Genomic DNA, 26,325 nt, shown 5'->3' with positions numbered 1-26,325 from the left:
ACTGGCACAGCATTGCTACTCTAATATCTTCTGAAATGTTTTAAGCATATCAAAATATATTGACATTTAACATCAGCATACCAACAATTCCCCCAACTACTCTTCTAAAAGCTTTTATGTTAAAAGAATGTGGGGTGATTAAATAATCACCTCCATTAACAAATATTGTTACCAGCCTTCTTAGATACCAAAGGTCTACAAAGTGAATTATCACCCTCACATAGATACTCTGCATTTTTCCAAATGTTGGAACAGAATTACACCAAGTAGTGTTAAATACACAAGTCTATACTCAAAAAACTTCCATCATATCTATGAACAGCTGGTGCTCTGGCTGATATCTCAGCAAGGAAAATATGAAGTGAAACTGGAGATTCTGGGAAGTCACTGACACTGTACTGGTACAGTGTTGCTCTCCATAAAGGCTGAGGTAAATGGGTATAGCATACCAGGAAAGCTGAATTTCTTTGTTTTTGGGAGAGACTAAGTGGTTAGTCTTTATCTGAGACAGATGAGATTTCTTTCCTAAGTTATCCCTCCTTGGAAATGAGGTTCTTGCCATTTAATCTTAAACCCTTAGTGTCCACCTTGCAAAATGCAGAGGAGAAACCTGACAAGACTGAATGTGTAAGGCACACCAAAGTCTTCAGTCAGCTGAATGAAATGTGAAGAACTCTCTCAAAGACAAAATCTTGCCTTTTATGCTTGAATTAAGTAGAGAAAGATGGCCATAAAACCTGTTATGAAAACGACAACTTTTTAAAATTGCAATTTATATTACTAACCTATTATATCTAAACACCATATTAGATTGAAGCTACAGAAGTTGATCAAGGCAGTAAGATCAAAGAACAGTCTTTGCAATCACATTGTGCTTCACTGAATACTACAGCAGTACATTTTACTTTAAAAGTTCGTTTTGTTTTAGCCATGTAATTTGTATTAACCAAACCTGACATGTCTAAATATTCTTATCAATTTCCTTATAATTAAAGTACTAAAAAAATAATGAGACTGCTATTCTCTATATTTAATTGAGTTCCATTTGTCTCGTCTTGCAGATTTGTGCCATATTTGAGCCTATTTAATGAATATGGAGAAAACACATTGGAAATATTAAATTAACAAAATGCATAATGGAGATGTATATCAAATAGTTAATATCAAATAATGTTTCTCTGATGTCCTGCAAAATATTACTCTGTAAATCAAGTTATTATTTGTACAATTACCCACTTATCAACACATTTCTTCTCATTTGAAACCTTCATTTAACAAGGTACTCCAAAGTTCCAGTACTGTTGGTCCTTCACTATGTAAAGTTGCTGCTGCAGGCCTCTATTTGGATCCTGTAGAACCTTGAAGGTAATTTGCACCTAATATTTCAGAGCATTTACTCTGCAATAGTTTATACTGGGATTCTTCTAAAGTTGGATTTGCCTCAGAGTTGGGCTGTGTGCTTTACTTAAGCCACATTCATTGTTTATTATTGCTTCAACTGTAATAAAGTAACAGCTATATTGCTGATATATAAATGGAGTATGAGGTTATCTAGTTTTACAGCATCTTCTGCTAGTACCTTTATATAGTTATTGAAATGTTATTCTGTGCTTTCATACATTCAATACTTGTTGGTGGACTGCAACAAATACTCTGCTTCTTCCAGCAGTAGTCACATAGTGCAGCGGTGTGTGATTCTGTACCACTTTGTACCAGGACAAATAATGATCGAGGTGTAAAATACATAATGATCACATACTAAGTGCTCAGAACTACTGCAGTTTTTTGCTGCTTTCTCCTGCTTCAGTTCTTTAAACATTTAGCTTCTCAGTAATGAGACTTTATCATTGTAAGAAGCAATTATTTTCCATTACTCACACTGTAACGCAGCTGCTGACTGGTATATCTGGGTTTCATTCATTCTGGAACTATTTTTAAGTACTATATCACACACTTGCAGGTTTTCAGCCACTATTGTGACAAACTGTACAGCCTACATGATCATTCAGGATTCTAGGAAGGAATACACACAATAGATTTGCTCTTTATTCATGGTGGTACTAGAGAACATGCTGGAAATGTGTGTATCTTGGTTCAGTGTTTCACCTGATAAGTTCTAAGAGCCTTTGGTAATGATACCTTAAATTTCAACTCTACTCAAAGAAAATTTAATACTGAAGACCCCTGAGAAAATACGGTGGGTTTAGACTTACTGGTGGGAAGCAAGAGTTCGAGGTTGCTGTATCATCATCACTGCTTATACTTAGGCTGACATTGTAGCAACTGATCTGTGAGGTGCTCAGCCCATGGGAGATCCCAGCATCCCTTAATTCTTTATTTTGTTGTCTCTTCATGCTGGCCAGCATCTGTAGATCAGATGAACTCAGTCTATTTGACTGGTACTTTTTCCTGTCATACTCCTGTAAAATAAAATAGGAAAGTCAACAATATAGATAGGATCACTGAAAAGAATAGATGAATGAAACCCAGAGAGACCTTGGAGAATCTCTCAGAGAATCTTCAAGAAGCTTTAATACTGAAAGAGAAACAAAATGTTTACTAGAAAAAAATAGTTTACATATCTCTGTTCAGCTATGAAGATCAAGCATATTTATACACAATTACAGGGAGGAAGAACATCACAAGCACTGTAAAGAACTGCAGTTTTGATCCAGGGTGTTTGGTGAAGTTGATGTTCCACTGCAATTAAAAACAGAAGATGAAAGCAGGCTTTAAGTTCAAAAATCCATCAGCTATTAAATACAAACCTCGAATTAAAGCCAATCCCACAGTTATCACAGTATCATCAACACCATCAACATAACATTTAGTTATTGGTCAAGCACAGCATAAAATTTCTTTGGAAAGACATGTCAACACTAAATTTCAAAGGTTATTCTGGCAGTTTGCTAGTGCATGAATTTTCAAGTAAACTTCAACATCTTTTCACTTTTCTTCAAATCCACTGGTGAAATTGTTAATGTAACCCTAATTGTTATACCAAACTTGATCCACAGGCCAAAAACTGCAAACACATACTAACCATTTTGCAGCTGGTACTTAAGCCTCGCTCAAAACCTTAAGGTAAGATAGTTTAAAGTCACCTAATCTGCTGTTGGCACTATCTTTGTTTAAAGAATTCCTTATTTAAGAAAAGCTTTCCCTTTTTTAAAGGGTCTACATAGGGATCTTTCACAAAGGAAAAGTCTAATAGTTGAGACATTTAGTTTCGGTTCTAAACATAAGTACAAAGCACTTTTCCTTGAAAAGTGAATGCAGGCAGTGACCAGGACTTGAATGGATTTAGTTCACTGGAATATTGGCCAGTGGGCTGTGAGACACTATATAAGAGTATCCCAAAGAGGGACAGAGCTTTGATTCTGGTGAAGGAAATGGAACTTTTAGACCAGGAATGTATCATATTCCTGGCAGAAGGAGGATCCCTCAGTCTCTTTTGCTGTGAGAAGGCATCGGGTAACTGAAGACCTCAAGGACACACCCAAGTCAGCAGTACAAGTGATAAGAACACTGACAACTTCTGCTATAATATGCAGTGTGTAATGTTTTAGCATGTCTTTGAGGGGTACAGAAATCACCTTATCACCAGAATTCATAATGAAATTATAATTCCTTTGCATTCTTCCTATGTATATAAGATACCAGGTGCAAAAAGAAGACAGAAGATACAAAGCACAAGATGACAGAAGCAGTTTGCACAGCTACCATTCTTCTTTTACCCCAGCTAATGAGGTCCAAGCTTAATTCCTGAATATTATGATTATTACTAGCATTTTTAACCCTAAAATAATATGAGATGTTTTCTCTAGACCCTTTCTGAATGCCTGTTACTAGCTCAGTGACTGTTAGTCATCTGTTCACCTCACCCAAAGGTCTCTTTGTTTTGCCTGGGGAGCCTGCTTTCCTCTGATGTATCAGTATTCTACCAGATCTGCAGCTGCTGTAACTTTTATTGATCTTACTGAACATTCTGATTTCCTGTTAATTTTCCTATATATAAACCTTCTGCAGTTATTTGATTATTTTAAGAGAAGCTTTGGCTTATCTTTCTTCCTTCATATAATTGGTATGCAGTCATTAAACTGACAGAATGAACTGGTGCTCTGCAGAATAAAAACACTAACTATTGAAAGAACTTTTTTTTCTGATTATCTTTTTAATAAAAGCACAAAAAATTGCCCAAACTTGCTTGTTTTTTCCTTTACATCTATGAAGAAAGATGCATAGATTTTTGGAATCATTACAGCATAATTCTAAACATCTGCTGTTCCCCCACCCCCTCCCCAGCTTATTTCAAATTGTCATTCTGTTTTCTTTTCCTGTAATGGTCTCACTGAAAATACCACACTCAGGAAGGAGGAGATGGTACGACCATTTTCTGTGTTAAACATCCTCTACAATAAACTAATGAAGGAGAAATAATTTGGAATATTTATGTTTCAACTTCAGATGACTACTACCAAAAAGCCTCTTCAAAAATTTTGCATTGTCTTTGTTGGTTTTCAAAGAGAGAATTTGAAAACTGAATTTGAAATTAAGTTAACTTTGTAATTTAGGAAAATCTTTTGATGTAAGAAGTAATTTTGCAATACTTGTAAATTTGTCTAAAATTAATATTTCATTTAGTAATTAAAAGCTTATCTTGTCTATTTGCATATCCTTCCCTTACAATAAAGTATTTTTTATTAAGCACTTAAAACTTTTGCTAGATTGATAAAACCTGTTGTTTAAGGATTTTTTTCCCCGTATATAATGACATTTGCATTCTTCTAGGTTCAAATGATTTATTCAGCATTGTTTGAATGTAGTTATATATGTGGAAAACTTTAATTACCAGCTATCTACATGCTTGCAATATTACCCAGAGGGCTATACTTCTTTCTTAATTAAAAATATTTGAACTTAATAATAGAGAACTCTATTAAAACATGAATAAAACATTGCAAGAAACCAGGTCCTTAAAGCGTATTAAGCAGCAGGCAAATCAACTGCAGAAGACTTGGTTAAGCACTTTTTTTCCTTTACTAGTTCTCTGTATAAGTACCAAAAGAAATGTCAAAGAACTCCAAGGAAGGGCTTCCATAAAATTTTAAGACTTGGTAAAATCAAGCACAAGATCTAGATCTGCTAGATATTTTAATCCTACGTTTTGTAGCAATAAAACAAAGTTTGTAGCTAATGAGTTTCTATACATTAATAATAGGATTTGTTCTTGAAAAAAATACAAGCAACAAATCACATTTGCAATAAATTTAGAGCTACAAGTGCAGTATGGTAATAACCTCATTGTCGAAATTAGTAATCAACTATTGCAATCCACCTAGAGGGTCTACATTTAGCTGTGTTCTACAGGACAAAGTTGATGACTGCATTAAACACTGATAATATCTTTCAGGAAAGTAATAAACATACTTGAATTGTAAGTGGAACAATTTTCTAAAACTTGAAAGTATCAGGAAACAAGGAATACATTTAATCTCAAAGATGTAAGTAGCTACTGGAAAAAAGAAAAAAACTAAATTTCTATAAAATACAATGGGAGGATAAGGGAATGCAAAACATAAACAAATTTTATCATACACATTCACTACATATTACCATCTCCAAGAAGATAATCAGATTATTGATATCAACTGGGGCTTTTCCTATCACTGAGAATTACAGAAAAATTCTCTGGTTTCCAAATAGAAATGAACTCATGCATTGCTTTCTTCCACATTTTCTACATCACTAGTGGCAATTCTAATGTCTTTTCCAGATCATAAATACATAGAACATATGCTGCTATTAATAGGATTTTTTTTGCTTTTTAATTTTTTTGATTTCATAATCTTTAAAATCACCAACCACTGATACTTCTCATGATAATAAAGTCTCAGCACTGTTTCTGATTTTCACTTGCACTACTGAGTTTCATTTCCCTTGCTTCCTCCCAGGCTATTTCCTTCCCAAAGGAAACCAGTCTCCACAACCTTAATGGAAAAGGATGTTCTGTTTTATCAGGAAAAGTGCAGGGCCTTCACCAATTCAATGAACTACTTGGAGGATACAGGAAGAGATTTCCAGAACCCCCAGTGTGTGAGAACCTCCCAGCACTGGGAGACCCATAAACCCCAGCCCCTGCACCAGTACTAAAAGAGACTCATTTCACAAAAAGCACATCCATGGCAGGGCAGGATGAGCATTTCCCCGTCAAGGACACACAGAAAAGCTGAACACACTTTCTTGGACACTATTCTTTAATCTGGTGCCCTATTCAGATTGCTCCTCCCAGCTCTGTGCCTGGATTTCCATGCCACAGTTCCAGGCAGGCAGGTGGAACCTTTCAGTGGGATGGCCCTGCCCCAGCAGCAGCAGCAGCCATGTCCCATGGAAATCATCACTCCTGCTTCCCTTTCACAGAGGCTGTCAAATCAGGTCACTAAAATTAACTGCATCAACAGGTCACAGAAACGCTACATGAAAATTTCCCCAACAGAATCGTAGCACACTCCCTTTCCTACAGCAGATGAGACAAACTACAGGGACACAAAAATTATAGATGAGCATTTTCTTCATGTAAATGAAATACAGATAATATTCTAAGACATTAAAGTAGAAAAAAAATTCCAAACAACGCTTAACTACTTCATAGAGTCCCTCAAAAAGAGAAGAGTCTATTCTTTTTGTCCCCAGAGGTGTGATATACCTGGGGACCAACAATATTATAAGAAATTCAAGATATAGCCAAGATATTAGAAAACAAAACCCATGCTACAATAATGATCGTGCAGTAGTTAAATTCAACATCTCTGGGTAAAATAATCCAAAAAAATTCACAAAACAGCAATCCTAGGACTAAGTACTATGAAACTCCTAGACCTGTAAAAGAGACACCTGCAAGGGAACACAATACAGAGCCATGAAGCAGGAAGTGGCACAGGTAATAATATTAATAAAAGAAAAAAGTCGTTGTTTTTTATAACAAACAGAAGAATCAGAAAGCACCAGGAATGAGTCAATGCATTAAAAAAAATGAAGATACATATTTTTCCCACAAATAGCAGTTAAAGTCTGAAATTCACCGTCACAAGTCAAAGGCCATATAGATGCAAAAAGCAAACACAAAAATCTGTGGAAAAAAATTGGACCACCAGTTATTCACCACAGACACCACCTTTCCTGAAGAAATGGCTAAGCTAAGAACTGCTAGAAGGAAGCCTGCAGGGCCCTGCTGCTCAGGTACCCCCAGGTGCTTTCCCTGTCCTTGCCCTGTTATTCTCTGCAGCCATCTCTGGCTGACTGTTGGACAGAAGCTGCCTGGCTCTCAGTCACATAATTTGTCATTGCTCAGGGCTGACACAGAGACCATGAAGTACCCAAATTAACACTCCTTCTGTGGTCATTTGTTAATACAGCAATTTAAAATCTGCCAATTTTCCCCTGTAACCTTTCAGCCCCAAACTATTTTCTAACTCATATATTTCCAAAATGTGAGTTGCTCAATGACACATCTTTTTATCTAACCTTTGTGATTTCTGTTATATTTGGAGTATTATTTTTTGTGCCACAAACCCCTAAAAAATCAACTTTCAACAGACTGAGCACAGTAAATGCTGTTGTGATGAAGCCAGAATACATCTAAATGAAAGATGTACTATTAATCACTTTATGCAAACGGGTATATCTAATAAGCTTCTCCATAAAGTCCACTAATTTAATTTCAAAGTAAAAATCACTTACACAAGTCTGTGCTGTCAGACATGAACTTCCTTTTGAGACTTTCTTGAGAGATGTTTTACTGACAGATCTTTCTAATTGATCTGAAACTCCTTCATATCTTTCAGTTTCTTCATATACATTTCTAATTACTCTAAAGGATTTGGATTTACTTTGAATTGGAGAAAGAGAAAGGATAGGCTTTAAACTTCTCTGAAAGCTAATAGATTCTGTTTTTCTCATGGTGGAACTCTGCGGTGTTGATAAGATGGCCTCTTCGAAGTTATATTTGCTGTGTTCCTTATTCTTCCAGTATTCATTTCTCTGTGACATCCTATTTAATGGGATCTCTTTAAAAACTGCTGAATCAGATGTTCCTTGTCTACTGTGGCTGCTCTCAATGTTCTCAATACTCTGGCTGAATTCACTGTTGTCATCCTGAATTTAGGAAACAAAGCAAGAGTGGTTGATTCCCTCTCATCATTACACAATTCAGTTTTACATAACCTTAACACTTCAAAATCTCTCTTTAATCTCTGCTTCCTGTTTCTAAATTTACAAGGATTCTGAAAAACAGCTGCTTTTCCTGGCAAATACACTGACTACACCATAAACATATTCTTACATCTGAAGCTGATAACTCTTTTCAAAATCTCAGGGCAGATTTTGAATGCTGGTAACCTCCAAAACCTGTGTCTTACCTGACAATCATAATTTCAACAGACTTCATTACAACTTTACACCAAAACTAAGCAATGAGTCCATGACAATGATGTCTTTCCATTGAATTATTAATATTCCATATTTTCACACTGCATCTTCAACTTAAACACAAAAGAAATAACTCCTACTGAGATCACTTTGCTCTGCTCTAGTAATAATATGGTACTGGATATCACATTCATTACCATTTGAATACACTTTAAGAATTTTAAAGGTTAGTTTATTAACCTTATATCCATGCTTCTAACAATGTCTCTGCAAATATGTCCCATGAATCAAGGGTATGATGTTCACTCATACCCATCTCAAAAACAATCAGCAGGACTGAATAGATGGAAAGAGAAATAATGCAGGAGTGCATTTAGTGTTTGTCTCAGTGTTCTTATTCTCAAGAAAGAAAGGATGAGAGCAGACTCATCCTCATCCCATGACGCTGCTCCTCTGCCATATGTTCCCACATAGGATTTAAGGCAGTATCACCTGCAGTGTGCCTCTCACAGCTGAGGTGCAATCCTGCTGCACATGAAAGTGATCCAAGATTGTTACTGACTTCAGTGAGTCCAGGATTACACAGCATGAAATGTACATTCAAGAAGATAATCCTCAGTTTTATTAATGGTACACATTTTGGAAATTTATAGTTTTAGTCCCTCAGGTATTTTGTAAAACAGTTAAATTCAGTCCATCTTGCTATTATGCACTCAGTTAGATTTTATTTCTCTGCTGTGAACTACAGATTCAAATGCTAAGAAACACATTTTATAGTTAAATGTGAAATATACCAGAATGTTCATAAAGGTAGGAACTTTAGCAGTTACTGTGATGACATAATGAAATTATTGCATACATTGACAATTCAGCAAGTTTCTATAATAGTATCAGATGATACTAGATAGATATACTAAAAAATTGTTTGTTTTCTTTCATTAATTTCATTGCTGGAAGATTTTTGCATTGCAAAAGAATTAAAGTTGGTGATGCTCAGACAGGATATGTAGCAGAAATACCAATAATCAAGTGACATTCAAAAGCTGGAATTTTGTAATTCACTTTCAACAATGTAAATGAGCAAAACCAGGCTCCATTTGCAATTTTAAAAGACACAATGAAGTCTTATTTATTGAAGTCTTGTGCAACCATAAAGGACTTGGATCTCACTCAAATCTATGATGCAGGCTTTCCTAGAATCTTTTTTGTACTAATGATGCACAGTTCTGGCATCTCTCTGTTAGCACAGGGGCTGACAGAGTTAGGTATCTTTTGTCAACTTGTTACACAGGGTACACCTGCATTGAGTCCTGTATCTGGTTAGACACAGCAACCTGACAGAGACAAATCCACCCATTGGTATATGGGGAAAAGATGATTTATCCTCTCTGTCTGGCCTGAAGACAGAATCTCATCCTAGGAGTTTTAGGATGAGGACTGCTTTATCAAGAGTTACATGTGCAAAGTGGCCTACCTCCTCACTGCTTTCAGTTCCTTCAAAGCTATCTTCAGTTGTGGTTTTCTCATGTTCTCCGTTACTGTCTAGCTCCAATTCCAATGGGAAAACACAACTTTCTGGTGATAGATTTGGAGACTTTCCATAAGGAGCTGATCGAGGTTTTGATGAAAATGTGAAAACCTCTTTCTTATTCCTGTGATCATCAGCTGTTTTCTGGCTGTGATGTTCAACAGAGGCATTCTGGGTTGAGGGTAAATTACAGCAGGCTGAACTTCCAGTAGCTCCAGAGTGCTCCTTCCTATCCAACTGAATATTCTCAGTGAACCTCTCTGGAAGCACCCATTCATCTGAAATATACAATTTCAATGCCAAATATGTAAATTGTGAGATACTCTGATCATTCTCGTTTTCTCAGAAAGTTGTACAGCAAAGTATAGTTTTTCTAATACAGAAATATTTTGCCTATCAAAGAAGAATAAGAGTGATGAGGATGCAATGAAAAAAAGATCAGGTGCTTTCAAAGTGCAGCAAGATAATAAAAAAATTCTAAACAGAGCTCAAAAAGTATACAGGCTTTGGTTCAGGATATGAAAGTTCGCAAACCTCAAACTGTTTAGCCATCAAAATTTGAAACGGACAGCTGAATTTTATTCTAGGAAAGAATGATTTTATTAAATATGGCCATTGATCTTTTTCTATAGGCATTTTTTGCATCTGACATTTAAAAAATAATCACACATTGGTGGAAAGTTCATAATATTACAATCTGCTCCTTCTTTATTGCTGAAATTCCACACTTTTACATTCAGAACTTATGGTTTAAATCTCAGTTTCAAACCACTGTTCTGATAGAAAAGGGTGACATGAAAAATGTATAAAGATATCTGTTTTACCAGGTTTCCCTGAATATAGTCACAACTAATCTGACAATTTTAAAACAAACAATAAACTACAGAAATGGATTTAAAGATTGAGTGCACCAGATACACATGAAAAGACCATTTTTATATTCTTATTGTTAACTTATATTTTATTGTTTGGAATGATGGTATAGAAAAAAATGTCAATTTGATTGATTACAACCAATCTCAAATAGCATCTAAGAAAAGGAGAATTGCTCAAGTATGCAATACTCCCTTATCTTCATTAAAGGTAGTGTGGTGTGGATTATTCACTAGATATTGAAACTTTCCAGCTCCATAAAACAAAGTTACCATCAACCATATTAAAAAAAGTCAATGAAAAAATACTAAAAATGTAATAATAAAGTAGCATTGCAATAATAAAATGCTTGCCACCACAGAAGACAGTAAGTTTAGTGTGGTATTTTGTGCTTTACTGTGATATTTTACTTTTAGTTTTGTTAGAATTACCACTTCAGGCACATTCAGCAGCTTGGGGTGGTGGGGAGGTGGGGGAGAAAGTCTGAATCACCATAAATGAAGGCAAAAGAAAGAAGAATGAGATGCCAGGAGAATTAGCTGTCTTCTTACTGGGTTGCTGTGATTTTTTCCAGCATACTGAAGACAGCTAATAACTACCAAACTCCAGTTAATATCCAGGAACCAGTGAAAAGTCGGGACTTGACCTGTCTTGTATGACTGTGGCTTGTGTCTTCTTGTTCCAGAAAAGACCATTTTTCAATCTCTTAATGAAAAACATCTTTAGTAAGAACCCCCAAGGCTTTTCAAGTAAACTCTTGTTATATAAGAAAATCATTCTGGTTTAAAACAATGTAGTAGATTGTGCTTTTAATTATTATAAGCCTTGAAAGCTGAACATGCAAGTGGTTCCATTTATTTTATAAATATTTTGGACTAGTTTTTCCAAGAGCATAAAGAAATGAGTGAAGCTACTCAAAGGTTTTAGGAAACACCATTAAATAAACCAAATGACTTTTAGTTCTGATCTGTAGCCACAGGTTCTTCAAAGGAGGATTTTGGAGCAGAATTCTCCAGTCTCCTATCATTCAGGATTGTGTCACACTCCTCTGATAACATATTTTTCATAGGCAATTGGAATTACATCTGAAGGGTAAATGAATAAAGCAACTGAAATCATAAGAGAAAACACAGTCATGAACATTTCGCAGATTTTATGCTTTTGCTATACTTTACTATCTATATAAGCTACCTTTATTAAGCAACCATTTCCCCTATAAAAATGAAATGAGAAGAGGGATCTTTTCATGAGCTTTTCAAGTGAGGCCGAACACAGTATTTGGATACACAAGAACAAAGACTCAGGAACTGTTTTTTCCCCAACTGATTCTGTGACCTAACATGATTTAAAACTCTTTCACACTAAGTCAGTATTTTCAATTACTCAATTATTTATCCTGTAGGAATCTCGCCCACCAAGACTGAGGTTGTTTTGAAAGTCTTCGGCCCTAGAGATGCTGCCTTGTTCACAACTCCAGAAAGTCCTCCAGAAATGCCACAAAAATATGATTTATCCCCAAACTTCAACTGGACAACTCTTCTGGATGTAAAGGATCTTTCCCCCACCTATTTCGGTTGTTAAGTCTAAAATGATGTTTACTCTTTTTCCTAAGGCAAAGATATTAAAATTTTTACTTGTGTTTTTCAAAACAAACAAACAAAAACCTTCAAAAGTTACCTAGCTAAGAAAGTTTTTGTATTTTTTCTTATCTCACCATTTTGCAGTCTTCTTTCCAGTCTGGCACCCACCCTTTCGGATTAATCTAGACACATTTTATTAGGTTTCCCTGTCAGTGTTTTGACTAACACCAAAATACATAACATAACCTTCTTCAGTATTCAGAAGGTCTTTTCCCCATCATAAAATTAGATTTGACATTTCTCATGCTGCCTTCGTGGTTTACAAATATGCACTAACAGCTCAGGCCACTGTAAAGAGCCCTCCAGGGTATGGTTATACACTTAGTGTACAACCTACTTCAGGAGGATTCACTAATTCTTATTCACATAGAACTGGGAAAGAGAAGAGGAGTGGCTGAATTGTTTTGTCTACTGACTTAGCAACAACCCACTTTCCACACGGCAATCTCACCTGTTCTAGTCTCCTTCTAGAATAACTTCCAATGCAGTTGTTGCTGTTTAATTTGCAGAGGACGTTACAGATAAAATTGTGTAATGAATACTGAAGGAAACAATGTGCTTTTTAAGATTTACAGTCAATTTTGAATGAAGTATCAAAACATGGAAAAGAAACCTTAGAGTAACAGTTTTTGTCAAGTATTTAGAGAACATGAGGCAATTAGAGCCTTAAACTCCTGACTTCTACTCCTGCCTCTGCCTCAGACATCCAAAAATTTCTTACACTTTAGTCACCATTATAATGTTTTGCCCAGACCAAAAGGAGTTCAGAAATAGAAAGAATTATTTAAAAATCATTACTATCTATATAATATTAGCCTGAATATTCTGCCTTTTTAGTCTAAGCCATCTGGTAAAGAACTACATTAATTTCCAGAGTTGTTGAAGAAATATACTTTCATTAAGTCAAACCCAAACATTCATTTGCATAGCACAGTACTTACTCTTAATGAAATATCCAGGGGGCAGGCAGAAAAGTCTGTATGATTTGAAGATGACATTTTATGCTGGTTACAGAGTTCAGCAACATCTGTAACCTGTAGTCAGTGTAGCACTTTTTCAATAGTCCACAAGTGAAAGATATGGACCAAATGAAATACCATTACCTCTCTAACAAAATCTATACCAGAATTTCTTTTTAACTCATAATTTCCATGTCAATTGTAATGAATAATTTGTAGTACATTCTGAGTAAAATATGCAAACTACTAGGTAATCACAACATTGCAGAAAACAACATAAATGCAAGAATGATCACCTTAACATCTCATTAGCTCTTTTAGACAGTCAGACTTATGCTAAAGCTTCTAATCGCAGCCTAACATTATAATGAAGGTTTCAGCACTGAGTAAATAAGATTGGCATAAACAATGTTTACTCATTTTGTTTCTTCTCTCAGGTCAAGTTTATCCCACTTTGGAAGAAGTCCAGAACAAAGCTTAGAAGAGGACTTTCCTGATGAAGAAGTTGCTTATAGGAAGTCCTTCAGAAAAAAGAAATCCAGTACTACTAGATAAAGAAATCATTATTTTATCTACATAAAATTAGATAGCATCATATATTAAGGAGAAACTGAAATCTGCATACTGAGAGTGACAACAGTGACAAGCAATGAAAATATGGGGAAAAAATTTTGTAGAACTGTACCTTACAAACTCACGTAATGCATTTCTCTGCCTATACACAAAATTAAGATTATAAAGAAACAGCTTTGATTCTTGCAAACACAAACAGCAAAAGAGCAGAGTTTACACATAGCTTTCTTCCTCAGTTCTCTGCCTCTGAATTTATGAGAGGGCATTTAGACAGGGCAGTCTACTGCCCTAAGGCTGTCTTTTCATATCACTTACATTTTATACAAAATAACAAGTGTTGATTAATTTTTCTAAAATTCTGACACTAGATAGAGGTCCTGGTGTTCTAAATGAAAAACAAATTAAGACACTGATTCTTGCCCCAGAGTTCTCAAAATTCAGGTAAATAGGAAGGAATTAAGAAATTCTCCAGAAGAATTCTATATTTGCCTGAACATCTTGCAACCCTTTCAGTCAAATTATGGAATACATAATAGCAATTATGGATTACTGAAACTGCCATAGTATACAATCACTTCTAAATATCCCCAAAGAATAAACACAATGGAAATCACTCACAATATGAAGGAAAATCTCGTTGGTCAATTTTGAGCACATTTGAGTAGTCCAATCACTTTTCAAACTGGTGGCTATGCCTCCTAATAAAAAGTAACACTACTTTTTCACAGAGACAAGGGATACTTTTGCCACAATAATGCAATTCCCAGACTCATGCAAAGGAAGTTGACTGACACTATATGACAAAAAAATCCACACTTTTTGGCAGACAGGTGAGAAAGGGAAAAAACCCAAAACATAAGCTGCGGTGTCTTTGTGTGACTAAGAAAATAAATAAATCACCACTGTACTCTATAAACAAAACAACCCTTCCCTTCTCCTTTCCCCCTTCACCGCCCAATATTACATAGATACTGTAGTTAATATTCTAAACTCTTATCTAGGACAAGTAAAATTTCTTGTACATTTCATATTTGAAGTCTTCAGTGTTAAACTTATTAGGGATTTAAAGAATAAATTATTTTTAGTTCTTTTCCTTTAATCATGAGAGCATGGAATTTTTCTTTTGATATTCATTCACTGCTCTGGTACTCTGCTTAATCCTTCAAATCTTTATCAATGCTCAAAAGCAATTCTGTTGCAGGATGCTTTATTTCCATAATCCCCCACAACACAGGCATTTATTTTTTTATATTAACTGCTTTTGGGTCCTTTGAAATTCACAACAGATAGTCCTTCAGACCTGAAATGTAAAATAACATAAAATGAGTACCATACCACTGGTTATCTCCCATGCGGGTTTGGCTGCATTTTTTAGAGATAATCTTCTAGGACTGTTCTTGTCTGATGATGGTACTTGTGGTGAGGTGAGCTGAAAATCTGCTCCTCCACTCACAGATGTTTTCTGAGTCTGAATTTCAGGGTCTGAAATGCAATGCAGAAATTAAATGCCTGTGAAGACTCATATTGTGTGCATATGGGGCATTGTACTGGGATGCAAACATCTAAACAGCATGGGAATCTTGCAGGGCAGCAGGAACAAGGCAGTCACAAGGAAGGAAAAATTTAACACTAGGTATGAAAGAAGGGAAAGCCATAGTAATTATAAAAACCAGGTTTGCAAAAGTCTGCAAAACAATCAAAAACAACTGCAGCAGCTCAGTTATTTTCACAGCATGAGAAAAGACGAGCATGTGTATGAATTGTGCCTACTGCCAGCAGGTGATGATCCCTGGCTCAATCACTGACAATACAAATAGCTGCAGAGAGAATGAGCATTTATTCACCCTCATACAGGAGAATAAGTCATGATTTAATGAACATGTCTTTAGTAATTAATTAAGTAGATAAAGGATTGGAAAAAACAAAGAATTAAGTCCTTGATTCAAGGCACAATCACGCAAATATTTGGCAGTTTGAAAAGTCTACATAGTCTTTGCTTTATGCTCTTACCATTTTGATATTCATTTGCAGTTGTCTGGAGAGCATTTGCTTTGCATCCTTGATTCAAAGTATCATTGCATGGACAGACTGATAGTTCCAATCTCTCAGTTTCTGGTATGGATTCAGTTGGCATTCCCGGATTTTGAAGTTGGCATGATGTTTTGTTACCCAAGATCTTTGTTACCTTGAAAGACATTATTTCTTGATGAAAGACAAAAATACAACAGCTTTCAAAATATTAAAAGGTAAAACACACATTATGAATTACACTTATTTTTAAAATATGTATTTCCAAATATTTTTTAAAATACTATCTTTTCAGAAAACTTCATAGTAGGTTTTATTTAGTGTGGTATCTTCAATCTTTACAGTCAAGTAGCAGGCAGAGGTTTTTTTTTTACTGAGTGAATGGAACAATGCAAAGAAAAGGGAAAAACATTAAAATTCACTATCAGAATAAAAAGACTAAAACTGGTAGTTATTCTAGACCTCAGGAGTCTTTTCTTCTTCTTTCTTATTTTACATCTTGACTTTCAAGTGACTTCCTACACAAGAGTTGGCTGGATCCTTTATTCTTGGTGTTAAACTGAAAACTGTAGTCCTGACGAGATTCCAAAAACCTGCATATTTGTTGCTGGCAGACTGGGATCAGGTGTTTCCCCTGGCATTGTAATTGACAGCATCACATGAGCTACTGTAAGGCTGACTATCAGAGCATCCTGAAATGTAATTTCTGCCCTGCATTATATCTCTCATCATAAGGAAGAATATTTACATACACATACACAGAAATTTTAGCAGTCTAGAACTAAAAATTCAGAAAAGTAAGAATGATATGAAATCACAGAGTAATTTCAATAGAAAGAGGCATCTTTACATCTGATGCTGAAATTAGATCAGCCTGTTTCATTCAAGTGTTGATGTCTTCAGAAGTTTTGAAATTCTGCAATCTCTTGTGACTCTGTTGCAGTACTGATCCACTTCTTTGTTGTACTTATTCAGAGCCTCCCTGCAATTAGAGCCTGCTGCCCTTGGCCTTTCAGGGCACCTCTTAGAAGAGGCCTGGCTTCTCTACAGCCCTACATTCGCTGAAAATGGCAATCAGATTTCCTCTTAGCCTTCTCTCCAGTGGGCTCAATAAACCCATGCCCTGTGCTGGAGTCATTCATGCATTTTCCTTGCCCTCCTCTGGATGTTACAGGATCTCTGGCACTGCAGGCCCACAACCTATCACATTCTCTGGAGGCAGCCTCTGAAATTAAGCTTTAGTTTAACTCCTCTGTTTATCATTATCTTCCTTTGCAAAAGTGCCAATGTTGCTGTTGGCATTTAGCCCTTCTTACCTTTCCAGGTACCTTTGCATTGGTTCTTCTATTTGAAGATGGAGGTGGCCCAAAGATCTTTGACCCAAATGCAATATGTGAAACATCCTGAGTTTTACCATTGCATATGTTGCCTTGGCCTCTATTACCCAAGATACCTAAGTTAAGAAAATTAAGAGTTAAAAAAAAAATTACAGTACTTACAAACAATAAAAATTAGTATTTTTTAATTTTGAATCAACTAAAATAAAAGAATTACAAAACCTAAACATATATAAAAGTTGTGTTCCTTTAGAGTGCACTCCCTAGAAATATAGGAATAGCAAATGCACATTTTATAAAAGTGTGTCAACATATCAGCAAGAAACTTTTGGTCTATTATAGAGACATATTTCTAATCTTCTTGCTTTAAAGATTTATTTAAAAGTGGGTTATTTATAAACAAAAAAAATGGTTTGCAGGAGTTCTTTAGAAGTTCAATGAAAACCTAACTTTTGACAGGAAGAAAAAAAGAACTGTAATTAATAAATAACAGAATAAATAAATAATAACACAAAAAAATGGAGACAAGACTGTCAAGGTATCAGTCACAGCTCAGAGAACTATTTACATGTACCATGCTTTTTGAAATTACTGAATCTACTGCATAACCAGGGTTGAGCCCTAATATTGCAAATACACTCTACTGCTACTAAAATATTCTACCCTTTTCACTATTTATTTTTTTACTGCTTGACCTGTAGATTTATTTTTTAAAGTCTTTTAAAGCTTGGAAATTGCCAATCAGTCTTCAAGACAAAAAATAAACATGGAATGCAGGTGAATGTTCTCAAAAAATTTTAAAAAGGAAAGATAGTAAAATGGTTACACATTAATTTTATCATCGAGGTTGTAGAGCTGCATGTACTATCTATTTTCCTCTTTTATGATTCTCTAAGATTGTCAGTGAATTCTCCTTTCCAGAGCTGATAAAAATGGTATCTTCACATTAATTTATATTTAATATCTACAGTGTCCAAAGATATTTTCTTGCTACAACTTGTATTAAATTGCTATCTCACTTTAGAGATTTGACACCTTTGTAAAGCAATAAAGTAGAAACAAAATATTTTGCCTATTCCCCTGAGCATTTTTCATAACCTTATTTCAAGATCACCTTTATTTACAGTGTCATCAAGGAAATGAAAAACAGATCATACATTAGCCACCAATACCATTGTTTACTGTACTACTGTGCCCAGAAGAAGCCACTTGCTGCCATTACCTGAGTCCTTTTTTCCTGATGTGACATTTGGTTGCTGTTAACAGCTGCCATTTCATAAGATCAGATGACCTGTCTTGGTTTAACATCAATTTCTTTTTTGCTGGCTACCTTGGGATGTTGTTAGCTCCAATTAGAAAAGCTGATTTGCATTAAAATCTCTCTTAATGACCACATTAATTGACTGCAATTAATTACCTACATCTACACATAGCAGTGTGTTGATGACATAATGAAATAATATGTGTAATTAAAAGTGGATGATACTTAAAATAATTAGGGCTTTTCATTATCAAATAAACAAAAAGTTTGGTGGATTAAAATAACATTTTCCAATTAAAATGTATCTAAACATACCAGAGCTTCCAACTTCAAGTAGGCAAACTTCTGAAATTTGAAAAACATGTCTGGAAGGACACATGCTATGTTCATAAAGTGAGATTAAAAAAAAGATTAAACTTTAAACTGAAGACATTTCAATTTCATGCAGGTGAGGGATGCTATCATTAATTATTTTACCATATATTCCTAACGGCTATGTATCTTTGTAGTCCAGATGGTAAAATCTCAATCTTGTTTTAAATGAACATTAATTTTTTCCACTTAGATGCATGATTCACACTATTGTACTCATTTAAATTTTACAGTCCCTCACATTTTGACAATCCAACCAAGAAGGTTTTGTTGTTTTATTGTTTTTTTTTTTTTTTAATATAGTCACTAAGAAATTTGATTATAGACCTTCCTCTGCTATTCCAAAGAAAAATTTATAATCCAGCTTTACAACAGAACCCTGGCTTGACTACTTGTAGGGCAGTAGGGCAGTAGCATTGCAGGTCAATACTCTAAAAGCATTATTTTCCCTTTAATATAAAAATTGTATTTGCTTGTAAAAAAATAAAAACGGAATGTAATTTAAAAAGGTGAATATATGAAGGGTCTTACTCTAAGCAGAAATTCAGAACCCCTACTATTCATGTCAGCTGCTGTAGGACAAGGATTGCCTTTGCTAAGAAGGTATATTGAGAGAGCAAAAGCTACCAACTGGAAAAAGCACCAGCAAAGGCAGCTTAGTGCAGATGATGAAATCTTTATGAGTTGTTTTTTTCATATTCTGGTAAAAGCAGAAGAACAGAAGTTTAAAAAGTAGTTTTTAAAACTTTTGATATTATCGAAGTTGTTCTCAGAGTTTATTTTTCTTTAGAGCTTCATGAGATGTATAGTCTTAAACTTAACCAGTGGTTATCATTCTCTGTAACCTTATTTCTTTGGTCAATACTTTGCACGTTTCTTCAGAGCATTTTAACAGAAATGGTGGAAATGATTATTCACTGAATTCAAATACTAAGGATGAGAATCCTCAAGGCTGAGAAAGTTCTCAACCCAGAAGAACAAAAATCTATATATAAAAATAAAAATCTACTATACATGTGCAGGAACTGTCCTGTTTCATTTTAAGACATTAGAACTCTTAATATGGACATTTACAAAGAAGTCAATTGTTTGTACACATACTGTATGGATTGTATTCACAGCATTTTAATACAATAGAATACCTGTTTCTTGCACTGCATTTTCCCTACATTTTATTTTTGGCTTGTGAATTTCATTTAGATTCAGCACTTGTGTAACTTGTGGGACATCAGAATTGATCTGGCAGGTTGGAGGAATATCATCTGAGGCCTCATATGGCCCAGGTGTAACAAAGCACATACCTAGAATCAAAAAACATGGGCTTCACTTCATGGAATTCAGTTTCACTTATATTATTTGGTAGATTACATATACTTTAGTTCATATAGCTATAAAACAGAATAGATTATGGCAATTTGAAAAATTTGCTGCAATTTGTAATTTTTTATTGTAAATTTTAAAATTATATTGTGTATACTCTTAGGCCAAAAATTTTGAATACAATTAAAGAAATATACACTAATGGCTGGAATAGCCATAGAAAACCAACTTCTTTGATTTGCCAAGAGGGCAAACAAAAGAATCACAAAATACATTTTGTTCACTTTTATTACAACTCAGCTTTAATTGTAACACTGATACAGTGATTTTCAAATAAAATAAACAGCTGAGTATGATATTCACATCTGTGGGACTGAAGTAGGAAACAAGTCCCATATATGCAAATAAAGAATTTAACAAGCTTTAATTTCAAACTTGGGACACCATTATGCTTTCATTATAAACTAAGAAGCTGTCAACCTATGTATTCTTGTGACACCAGACACTAGCAGAATGTGAGCTGATTATCTCTGCTTTCCCTTTGATAACCAATATAGACTGAGTTTATGAAAGCTGCTCTCTACAAAGAAAGGAATCCCTGTCAGAGCCATTCCTGATGTTACAATGCAAATTCATTCCAAATTTTAGAAGACTTGAATATAATAAGCTAATGAATTTGCCTAGTTTCCAAGAAAAAGAAGAAAACACAACCTGAAACCCAAACATGAATAAGGGATCAAATATTGATATTTGAATAAAAAAATTCAAATGTCCCATGTTGCATTTCAGTGCAGGACATGTTTTTTCAACCAATTTTTTTTTTGCCAAACCAGTACATTATTTATCCCTGTTGGGCAATGCTTAGTGATAAAAACCCGTACATAAGTTCTGCATTACTATGGAAACAAGAAACTAGGTATACTTTAAGCTTATATGCTTTTCAGTGTCATGAAGCATAAAAGATGAAGTATTTCCTTTTCTATCTCAGTGATCTCATACAGAAATAATTTCTTTGTATGTGTGGTTCCTCCTTTGCATTTACTATCATTTAAAAATTTCAAAACATACTGTATCCTTGTTACTCGAAAAGAGTAACACACTCATTGCACCTTGAAATCAGTACTTCCCCCATACCAAGGAGTTTGAAGCAAAGAACTCGACCCTTGTCCTGGTTTCTGCTGAGACAGATTTAATTTTCTTGTCAATAGTTGGTAGAGGGCTGTGTTTTGGATTTGGCACGTGACCAGTGCTGACAATACATTGATGTGTCAGTAGTTGTTCAGCAAACCCAAACTGCCCTGTCAGTGAGCAGATGGCAGGGGGGCACAAGAAGGTGGGAGGGGACACAACCAGGGCAGTTGATCCCAGCTGACCCAAGGGATATTCCAGACCACATGGCAGTGTGCTCAACATATCAGCTAGAGGGAAAGCTGACTGGCAGGAGCTGCTGGTCCTAAACAAGTTATGCAAATAAAAAACAATTGTTCTTCTTGGGTTTTTTTATCTTTTTTTTTTTTTTTTTTCCCCTTGTCGTTGCAGTTTAGTATTATTAAGGTGTTATTATCTTAACCCATACATTTTCCTACTTTTACCCTTCTGATTCTTTCCCTCATCCCACTGGGGAGAGTGGTTGTATGGTGCTTAGTTGCTGGCTGGGGTTAAAGCATGACAACTTTCATTACAAGTTGCAAGGTCACTGCATTCAGTGGAGCTCAACTAACTGATCCAGTCATTCTGAGAGGGAAAAAGCTTTATAAAACTTAATTAATAATAACATAAAAATCTTACTATTATTTTTCTTTGATTGGGCATGAAGTATAGAATCATTTTAATTCAGATATACCTTCATCTGTAATGAAAATTTAAGAATTTAAATTGTCTAGAGAACAAGTTTAGAGGAGTAGCTGAGGGAATAGGGGTTGTTCAGCCTGGAGAAAAGCAGGCTGAAAGGAGACCTTGTAGAGAGGTAGGTGTTGGTGTCTTCTCCCAGGTAACAAGCAGCAACACAAGAGGAAATAACCCCAAGTTGTGCCAGAGGATGTTTAGATTGGATACTAGGAACAGTTTCTTCATCAAAAGGGTTGTCAAGCCCTGGAAGAGGCTGCCCAGGGTGGTGGTGGAGTCACCATTCCTGGTGGTATTTAAACCCATGTGGGTGGGGTTCTTAGGGACGTGGTTTAGTGGTGGCCTTGGCAGTGCTGGCTTAACAGTTGGACACACAAGACCATAAAGTTCTTTTCCGACCTAAACAATTCCATGATTCTGATTCTATGAACTGCCTAGATAAGGAAATTCAAAAGCATACAGAAAGTATTAATGCCCACCAGCTGTGTAATAATCATAGAATTGATAATGAAGTAATTAAAAGTGTAATATTTTACAGTTTATTAAAGCTGTTGACTCATTATGTTAACTGCATTTTAGAATTTTGCAACTCATTTAGAATATTTAAGCACAATTCAGAAACTGTTTAGAATGGAAGGGAAAATACAATGCACCAATGGAATTAAATTAAATGAATGCCAGTGAGAGCTTGAACTGCAGTTCCCTGCTGAGAATTTATCATATTCTCTCGGTAGACATTTTCTAATTAATATTTTTTCCAGTCTTACCAACAAAAAATTAGAGGAGTAATCACAATGTTTGCCTACTCTCATGTATTGGTATAGTGTTTCCAAACAGAAGATACATTTTGCTACACTTACAATACTGATAACTACCCCTCCTTCTGAAACTGGAAACGTTTTTTCAGGTATGTTCCTTAAAACCCACAAAATGAACATTTGAATGAAATAGAAGCTCAGCTATTCCTAGGGGTGTATTTAAAATAAGTAAGTGCCAGCTGTGCTTTTTAAATTTCTCCTCTATTACTGCAAATACCAGTGAGGAATGAAGTTCTCTCCTTGGAAAATGATGAGTCAGAATTATGATGTGAATCTGGAGATTGGTAAACTTGACCAATATCCTGATCTATTATAAAAAAAACTGTCATTTTTTCAGTTCACCACCAATACTACTTTCCCAACAAACAAGGCCATATTAGGATAACTGGATATGATCTGAGGTACTTTTTATAGTTCCATAGCTCTGTTTCATATAATGTCTTATTACAATTTTGTCTGCATTATTTCAAAAAGAAATCTTTCATCAGCTGCTGTCCAAAATTAAGAAAATTGCTGTTTTCAGTACTTCTCTTTCCTGTCAGATACTCAGTTCTTGGCCAAAACCTGATTTCTATCAGCATTAGATACTGTCATTAAAACAAGCTCTCTACTCGATAAATCTTAATCTAAATTTATCTACTTGATAAATTCTGTAGAATTTCAATAAAATACTTCTAAGGAATTCAGTGTTTAAACACAGGAGTACACACATATTTAATCAGTTACCTTGAGTCCAACACTAGCAGACTTAATATGCTGTACTACCACTTTAATTTTTATGAAATCACACAATCCTTCAAATTGCCAATTTGATGAATAAGAAGCTTTTCATTTTATAACAAGAACAGTTATGATTAAGACTAGATAGTAATTAAAACACACCATCCTCCTCAGCTGTATCTTGCGGCTTGAATTTTAAAGTGAAGATCTTTCTTAGCTTACAGTTAGCTGAAATAATAATTCCATCCAAAGACCGGAAGAAAGCTCCTCTGAATATTTCATAAGTAAACGTTACCAAGTCAATACACATATTGCACCACTAGAAAAGAGAAACAATACTCCTTAGTAAAACCCATGAGCTCAGGCTAACACACCTTCTATATATATAAATAAATAAGATGGCCTTGAGGAGAAATGCAGCAATTTTCATTCAATTTGCAAAACTGTAATATATATGATTACTCGTGTAAAATTTAGCTGATCAATGGTTGAAATTTTAAGGGAAAAGAAAACTAAAAACATAATGTATATGCCAAATTTCCTTATAAAGTCAAGGCAGAAATATTAGCTTCTAATTGCCAAATAGCAAATATTTTTTGAGAAGAAATTTAGGTGCATACATTGCTGTTCAGGTCTTAAATCTGAAATTTTGGAAGGAAAGTAATACTTGTTTTGAACACACCAAGCAATGGACTGAAAAATTCAGTATTTAGTTATAACTGATACTGCTAGTGATGAGGTTGAAAAATAGAATAATTTGTAGAAATACAATACAGAAAGCTAGCATGTGAAAATGCAAACTATATTCTGCTGATGGAACAAACAACTTATTATATGTCCTGATTCACAACCCCTCATGCTGATAATAATAATCAGTTTGTGTATACAGTAAGTTGAACTATCAGAGCCATGTAAAAGATCTATCTTATCACTGAAAGCAGCATTCTCCCTCCTTTAAGCAAAAGCAATGATAAAGGGCAGATAACCATTTAAAGGAGACAGATATGCATTCAGATACACTAAGGAATACAGATCTACTCTTTAAGGTTGGTCAAGCATTAAGGTTATTAAAATACTTTGTCATTATAAATGATCAGAGCATCTAGGCAAATCTGATTCATGCTTTATTATCTAAATTAAAATACATAACTGAAGTTCATCTTCTGCTTGAATCTAATTTGGTGTACATTTATGCACATTTCAATCCTGAAATACCTATATTAGTCTGACACCAACTAACTGAAATTACAGTGAAGAAAAATAATTTCATTTCATTGGATTTTGAATTAACAGCAACTTCAGGGGTATGAGCTGACACATAGTCACTAAAAAAAATCAACTTCTTCCCACAAAGCAGAAAACTCCTCAATTTTAAGTTACCACAGTTGCTTTCACTTAACCTATCTCAAAAAAAGTGATACATTCAGAGTTTTTTTGTAAGATATTCTCTCTCATGTCTAGCCTTAAATTTGAAACTGCTTTGTATACTGTTATCTAATTCTCTTCATGAAAATAAACATTGTAAAGTATTTGAAATCTAACTATTCTCATATCAAGTTTATTTTCTAGACCAGTATTTGAGACTCCAGTCCTTACATGGTTTTGGAGTAACCATCAGGCTTTGTATCCTGTCAGCTTTTATCATAGGTTGAGGCTGGGCATGGGAGAGGGGAACGATGAGAAGATAATGGTTATTGTTTTGTTTTCATCAGTTTGACACACAGATTGTTCTATATATGCCAGAATTTGGAAGAACCTGAAGAATGTGAAAAAAGAAATCAGCTACAGTCTACTTGCAGCTCCAGTGAATGCCATCAAAGGTCACTACAGGAGAAAGGATGTGAGCAGGAGCACTGTCATGAAGTATCAGGGACACAGAAAATTTTATAGAGGCTGGATCAACAGCAGAGGTGAAGAAACATCACAAACAGCAGTAATTTTGTAAAATGACAATGAATTCCTAATATAAGAAGGACAGAAGAGGTGCAGCACTGAGTGGTTCTGCTTCCATCCAGTAAAGGGGATATACACAAGTATCTTCAATCAGTAGCAGCTGAGTTCTAAACCAAGCAATCATTTCAAAAAGTTCATAATATACACAAAACATTTCTGATTAGAAAACATGCTCAACCTCAGTCCAGGCAATATTCCCAAGGTACCTACTATTTTGCGCTTGATCATAAACAGAGGAATTTTTGCATGCAGAGGGGTTACAGACAACTCCTTGTGGACTGTTGACAAATACAATCTTCTTTTAATATTCTCAAAATCAGTTATCCTATAAAAGAAAAGTCAGGAGAGAATGGAACAGATCTTTGTTAATTCAATAATCCAGTATCTTTGGGAAATCATAAAAAACCTGTTCATGTGCAGAATCTTTATGTCAGTGATAGCAAATATGGAATTTAAAAATTCTTTTACAAAATGAGTAATGAGATTTTTTTATCCAGTTCAAACTTTGTGGCTATATCCCTGCATATATAAAGTCACTTTACATGCTAATTTCATTTCAACAGTCTACACTCTTTGCTAGATTTCCACAGCCCTTCAGAGTATGAAAGAATTCGATTTGTATGAACTGAGAACCCAGTAGCCTTTAATAATCAAAAGTGCTTTGGCCCCTT

At 34.9% G+C, this 26,325-nt stretch overlaps 1 protein-coding gene across 1 annotated transcript in view; it reads right to left on the bottom strand.

Moving 5' to 3' along the window:
* CFAP20DC (CFAP20 domain containing) overlaps positions 1-25,897 on the bottom strand; it is a 48,181-nt gene extending 22,284 nt beyond the window's left edge. Inside the window, exons 1-9 of the mRNA XM_088171764.1 lie at positions 25,865-25,897; positions 23,864-24,020; positions 20,141-20,299; positions 17,345-17,481; positions 16,011-16,185; positions 15,336-15,482; positions 9,902-10,233; positions 7,741-8,154; positions 2,214-2,420 (exon numbers count right to left, since the gene is read on the bottom strand). Coding sequence (XP_088027890.1) covers positions 2,214-2,420; positions 7,741-8,154; positions 9,902-10,233; positions 15,336-15,482; positions 16,011-16,185; positions 17,345-17,481; positions 20,141-20,299; positions 23,864-24,020; positions 25,865-25,882 — 1,746 coding nt within the window. The 5' untranslated portion in view covers positions 25,883-25,897. The remainder of the gene's footprint in view (positions 1-2,213; positions 2,421-7,740; positions 8,155-9,901; positions 10,234-15,335; positions 15,483-16,010; positions 16,186-17,344; positions 17,482-20,140; positions 20,300-23,863; positions 24,021-25,864) is intronic.
* Between the last annotated feature and the right edge of the window lie 428 nt (positions 25,898-26,325).

Source organism: Sturnus vulgaris, chromosome 11, assembly GCF_052056855.1.
Source record: "Sturnus vulgaris isolate bStuVul1 chromosome 11, bStuVul1.hap1, whole genome shotgun sequence".
Lineage (NCBI taxonomy): Eukaryota > Metazoa > Chordata > Aves > Passeriformes > Sturnidae > Sturnus > Sturnus vulgaris.
Note: the sequence above shows the minus strand (reverse complement) of the source record. Positions and strands in the feature narration are given on the sequence as shown.